Here is a 6,426-nt window from a genome sequence, read left to right on the forward strand (position 1 = left end):
ACTTAGAACAAGCTTAGCAAAGCATCAGGGACCGCGGTTCAATCCCCCAGCACCACATGCCAGCCAGCCCCGCCCCCTGGTGGGCTGAGCTGGCCGCACACACACCACACTCTCTCTCTCTCTCTCTCAAATAAAAATAAAAAAAAAATTTAAAAAAAAAATCAAGCTTGTTCTGCTCCTCCCTCTACTTCTTTGTTGGGCAAGGCAAAAATAAAAGAGTCATCGATCATGCTAGGTTTTTATGCAGCGAAGTTACAGGGGCAGGAAATGCACTTAGTACCTGGCTTCAGTTCCTCTTAGGAAGACAGGGATCTTTCACCTTCATAAATTCAACTCAAAAAGCTATGGTGGGGGCCGGGGAGATAGCTCAGTGGAATAAGCACTTCCTTGGCAAGCGCAAGGGCCTGAGTTCAATCCCTGGTTCCACCAAAAAAAAAAAAAAAAAAAAAAAAGCTATGGTGTAAGCCTAAAGCGGCAAAGACCCCTCAAAATAGTAGAGGGAAAAAGTGGGTAGAAAGTCGGGAAACATGCCCCATTCCAGTTTTTAACTTACCATTCATTGCCTGCTTTATTCTCTTGCTAAATAACTTATAAATATTTATTTAATCCTCACAATTTTCTTGGAATCCAAGAACCAGGAAATAATAATAACAATGTGCCTATTTTGTCAAACCTGGTGGTTTGGTAAATTCTTCATTTAGCATAATTAGACATTCACCCATTTGATTTCTTCTTGCCCATTAGGTTAAATTTGTGCTGTCCAATGAAATAGCAGCCACCTAAATGGCTATTTATGATTTACATTAGCTAACATCAAGATTTTAAATTCAGTCACATTGGACACAGTTCAAGTGTTCCACAGCCGTGTGTGACTAGTAGCTACCACATTAGCACCTCTTGAACGTTCTATTCTAGAACATTTCATTGTGGCAGAGATTTCTGTTGAATCACTCTGGTCTGGCTTGAAGGTTGCCTTCTCCAAAGGCTCTTCACTGACCTGACCACATTTTACCAAACTATATCCTCTTGGGTATTCTTACCCACGGCACCTATTCCCTTCTTCGCCCTGGACATCCTCTCTTGACTGTTCTTCTGTTTATGCATTTCCTGTCTCCTTGCTAGGGTTAGGCTCTTTTAGGGACAGTGACCATATCCACCTTGTTTGTATCTCCCATCTCTTCACTCAGATCTGCTCAGCAACCCCCAGTGGAGACTGGCTTCGCAAGTGACCTCTGACATCTGGCTCTGGAAGAACTGGTTTCACAGACTGAATTCCCTACAGGGAACTTGCCACCTGGTGAGAAAGAACAGAGTCTGCAAAAGATAGGATGTTGGAGATCACAGAGTACAGCATATGGTGCCACATGGAAAGAACATGGGTTTTGGAACCCAACAGATTTGGCCTTGAACCTGTTTCTGCCACCTCCTCGCTGATTATCTTGGGAAAGAAACCTCACCACCCTGAGTCTGTTCTCATCTATAAAATGGGGAAAATGAGTAATTTCTATAAGCTGCAAATAGAAGAAAGGTAGGAAACTTTGCATAGATTTGAGTGCTGTGTGCAGGGGTGCTGGCAGGCGAAGACCAAGCTCTGAAAAAGGAGCTGCAGAGGAATGCGCTACTTATTAGGCACCTGCTGTGTACCAATCTCTGCATACTTCATAAACATTGTTTTATTCAATTCCTTCCATATCTTACAGAGAAGGGACTGAGGCTGGGAGAAGTGAAGGCCATCTCAAGGTCATGTACAAAAGGCGATGGCATACCGGGTGTGGTGGCACACGCCTGTAATCTCAGCATTAGGGAGGCTGAGGCAGGAGGATTGCTGCGAGTTTGAGGCCATCCTGGGCTACAAAGTGAATTGAAGGCCAGCCTGAACTGCATAATGAGACCCTGACTTTAAAAAAATGAGGTGGCAGAGCCAAGAGTTGAGCTCAACCCTCCTCCAAAAGGTGGTGCGCTCCATTACCCAACCCTAGGGTTAAAATTAAACTTCCTGAGAATATGGATATTATGGCAAAGCTTGTCCAGAATTTTTTTTTCTCATTTTGGCAGGCAGAGGACAGGAGATGCTCACAAGAAAAGCCAGTAAGAGTTCACCCCAGGGGAGAAAGACAGACTGGAATGAAGGCATACGGGACAGACAGCAGAGTCTCTGGCCAGCAAAGCTACATTTGGTGAGTGGCGCTCTGTTTCTCTGCTCTCCCGTATTTCCAAGTTTTCTGTCTGAAACTGCTCTGTTCCATTTGCATGTCGGGGTACAAGGAAGGGAAGGCTGATAACAAAACAAATAGAAACCAAGCTACCAACGGTGCCCCTGGCTAGTCTCATTTGTTCTGAGCCTCCAGATTTGATCTCCAACCATCAAGTTCAGGCAGATGTGAGTTTCTGCTTTTAGGTATCACTGGGAGGCAGCTAGGTTTTTCAGTTGTTAATTTTCTGCTGAAAAAATAAATGGGTGAGAGACTAGGTGTGATGCCCAGCACCTGTAATCCCAGCTCTTGGGAGGCTATAAACAGGCAGATCACTACAAGTCTGATCTAGTAGTGACACCCTGAACACCCTGTAGACCCTTCTCTAAAATTATAAAAAATAAAATAAAATAAAAAATAAATGAGTGAGTGAGTGAGTGGCTGACTGACTGACTGACTGACTGACTTCAGGAAACAGAGAGACTGACTGACTGACTGACTGACTGACCAACTGACTGACTGACTGACTGACTTCAGGAGGCAGGGAGAACCATCTCTCCTTCCCGGCTCCCAGGATCATCAGTGGCTCTTTGGCTTACATTGTACTAGTTCCACGCAGAGTTGCTTTCTCCAGCTGGACTGAGCTCTCCTAAAAAACCAGTTTCTCAGTACAGGGCTTGAACAACTATTAGGCACATAACAGGCGATACTGAAAGGTAGGAAGAAAGGAAGCAAAGAAGGGAGGTGCTGCTTTCTGCATTTTTATACAATAATCTTTTTTTTTTTTTTTTTACAGTTTCAGAGATGCCCCAATTTCTTTTTATTGCCAAAAGTTAAAATTGTCAATTATGAAATGATCACAACACAGCTATATCAAACCTAAAAATCTACATTTTTTTAACTTTTCAAATCAAAAATATTAAATAGATTCTTAAGTGCTGTATGTTAACTCTTCAGTATATGTAAAATAAAATACAAGTAAACTTTACAATGTGGAATATGTACTTTGTGTATGCATTAAGTTCTTGGGAATGAAATCTACAGAATTATTTTTTTTTTTTTTTGGTGGAACCAGGGATTGAACTCAGGCCCTTGCGCTTGCTAGGGAAGCGCTTAGTCCACTGAGCCATCTCCCCAGCCCCATTGAATAATTTTTTATTAAAACTTCAAAACCTTGTTACTTGTACATGAAGAATATATTTCTAAGTACAACTGAACAAAGAAACTGACATCATACATACTTCCACAGAGAAGAGATTGCTTCAACAGTTGTGTATTTTGGTAGAGCTTTTGAAAGTAAGCATATCTTAAAAGTAATTAGGCTTTTTGATAGTGGAGTCTTAGGCTATGAGATTTTTATTACTTTTTTCTTCAACAACAACAAAAAACATGTCAATATAATAAAAAATGGAAATCAAGAATATGGCATATCATTCTTTTTAAAAGGTGGTTTCTTTTTCTTTTTCTTTTCTTTTTTTGGCAGAACTGTAAAAGGTGGTTTCTTTATCCCATAGGACAAACTACTTTCAGCCATAATCTCTCAACATTTAAACTTTTAAGTTCACTCTGTAAAGAATAATCAGATTCTCTGCTGAAGTGCATTCCTACACTGAAAAACTTGGAAATAATACAAGTAAATTGCACACAATTACTAATATCCTAAGAATTAAGAGATCAGTTAGAGAACAATTGTGAGGCGGAAGAGATAGCTCAATGGACTAAGCCTAAGCTCCTGTGTAGGCAAGCGACCCGGGTTGGATTCCCGGAACCACATGCCACTCCAGCCACCAAGACTGGACGTGGTGGCACATGCCTGTAATCCCAGTGTTGGCTGAAACAGGAGAATCACTATGAATCCATATAGCGAGACACTGTACCAAATTCAAAGAAAACAACTATAGAGACTGGGCGTGGTAGTGCACGCCTGTAATCCCAGCTCTTGTGGGGGGCTGTAAACAGGCAGATCACTACGAATCTGATCTAGTAGTAAGATCCTGAACACCCTGAAGACCCTTCCCTAAAATACAAAAAATAATTAATTAATTAATTAATTAAAAAACCCAACTATGACACAGTTTTGTTTCTTTTTCCTCTTTAACTTGGTATAGGCGTGGAATAGCAAGTTTCTCACCTATAACGAGTAACACATTGCTTCTAGAAAACTGACAACATGTAAAACAGTTCAAAAAACGCTGACTAACCAAACAAAATGGATTATTATTATTATTATTATGGGATTCTCTTGCTATTCATATCATCTTCACTTCTTATAATACATTGCTCTTAAGAGTCAGGGCAAGAGCTCAGAGGCATAAGCCCCTACCTGGGAAGCGCAAGGTCCTGAGTTCGATCTCTGGTACCAAAAAAAAAAAAAAAAAAAAAAAGCTCTTTCCAGTCTGTCTATAAATATACAGACAGACAGACATCGCTCCTGCGTCTGTACAACACTCCATTTTACACAGCGTAAGCCCACTCTTGATGAATCCGTTCTCACATGCCAATACTATTTATACTTCTTTTCTGGAAGGGTTGTCATCAGGCAACAGCTTGACTTGGGGAAGGGGCCAGAAAGTGCAGGCCTCACCCCACTCTCTACCCCACAATGTGAAAAGAAAGACACATTACCTCATAGTTGGGGTGTGGATGTCAGGTTCCCCTGAAATCACAGCTGCCTCTGGGGACAGGTGGCCCACACTGGCCCGGCTGCCTCTCCGGGAAGACTCTCGAAACAAGCCAGCACCATGGTCTTCATCAGAGGAGTTGTCATCAAAGGAGCCCACAATGAAGTTGGTCATCATCTGTCTCCTTATGTGTGCCTGCCTCTTGTTGGCTCTAGAGGGGGATGAGGCTTGCTGGCCCTGGGGCCTGGCTGTGGAGGACAGGTAGCTGGTACCCGGGGTCTCTGGGCCGGGGGCGCCTGTCCCATTGGTTTGACATTCCTGGGAAGGCCATGTGTCACTGGAAGTCACAGGGTTTCTTGGGGGCTTCTGGTGTGAGGACGGCAGGGAGTTTCTCTGTGGGCAGGCATTTCTGAGGTCTTTGTGGGAGGCTGGCTCTGCCTGGTTAGGAGTGTCCAGAAGAGAGCTGTCGTGGCCGCCATTCATTTGCAATGGCTCTTCGGAACTGTCTGAGGCTCCAGAGGTCTCCTGGTCCATGCCGAAGCTCACATCTAACCCACTGTTGGTCACGGGCTTGGGTTCTGTCATTTTCCCCCAGACTTTTAACCAGGTCAGGCAGGAGAAAATCAGGCAAGATAGAAAGAGCAGAAAGACCATTCAGAAAATCTGTAGAGAGAGAGAGAGAGAGAGGAAAAAAAAGAGACATTTCATTGTTCACATAATAGTTCTCTTCCTCCTAAAGGCATCAGAGGGGTTCTACACACAGGACAGAACAAAGAGATGGGGTTCTCCCTTCACAGTCTGCAACGTGCTTTGTGGCTTGGGGATGTTTAACGACCTTCATGGGTCTGTTTCCTGACTCTAAGTTAGGCAGATTCCGCGGCATGAGGGGGTACTCCAAAGTTTACACACTAGCAGTTTAACTCCCAATGCAGTAGTGTCAAGAACACGGGACCTCTAAGAGGCAATAAGGCTCTGCGGACAGGGGCTAACGCTGTTATTGTGGGAGCGGGCTTGTGATCTTGAAGGTGGATTTTTATAAAACAATTTCAGACCCCTCTTGTTCTCTTCCAAGGGCTCTCTTGCCCTTCTGCTCTGACACAGGAATATGCAGTAAGATGGCCCTTGCTAGACACAGGAACTTTGATCTTGGACTTCTCAGCCTCCTGAACCTTAAAAATAATATTTTTTTAAATAAATTACCCAGGCTCAGGTATTCTGTTGTATCACCGTGAAACAGACTAAGATAGCGTATAGTTCAACAGTACTAAAGATACTAACACATGTTCAACATAAGTCATAAACATGCATGTAGGAAATATCAAATGAGACAACACTCATTACAGGACTGCACTCTAGAGGTGTTATACACACACCACTAGGTAAAAACAACACAGACATCTATGTCTATACTGTATACAAACAGTGTAATGAATATATAAACAGGATATGATATATCTACATAATGGAATATTATTTGGTGATAGAACAGAATGAAGCACTGATCCAAACTATAATGTGGATGAAATTAGAAAACATCTTGCTAAGTTAAAAAAAAAAGAATTCATAGATTGTCTGGTCCCATGTACATGAAATGTTCAGAATGGGGAAATCCC

The 6,426-nt window shown here is 42.6% G+C and overlaps 1 protein-coding gene across 1 annotated transcript in view; it reads right to left on the reverse strand.

The window, feature by feature from the left end:
- The window catches only part of Acacb (acetyl-CoA carboxylase beta), a 185,526-nt gene that overhangs the window by 155,626 nt on the left and 23,474 nt on the right, over positions 1–6,426 (reverse strand). Inside the window, exon 2 of the mRNA XM_004636347.2 lies at positions 4,818–5,476. Within this exon, the coding sequence (XP_004636404.1) occupies positions 4,818–5,467 (650 nt within the window). The 5' untranslated portion in view covers positions 5,468–5,476. The remainder of the gene's footprint in view (positions 1–4,817; positions 5,477–6,426) is intronic.

This window comes from Octodon degus, unplaced genomic scaffold (genome assembly GCF_000260255.1).
Source record: "Octodon degus isolate 3935 unplaced genomic scaffold, OctDeg1.0 scaffold00079, whole genome shotgun sequence".
NCBI lineage: Eukaryota > Metazoa > Chordata > Mammalia > Rodentia > Octodontidae > Octodon > Octodon degus.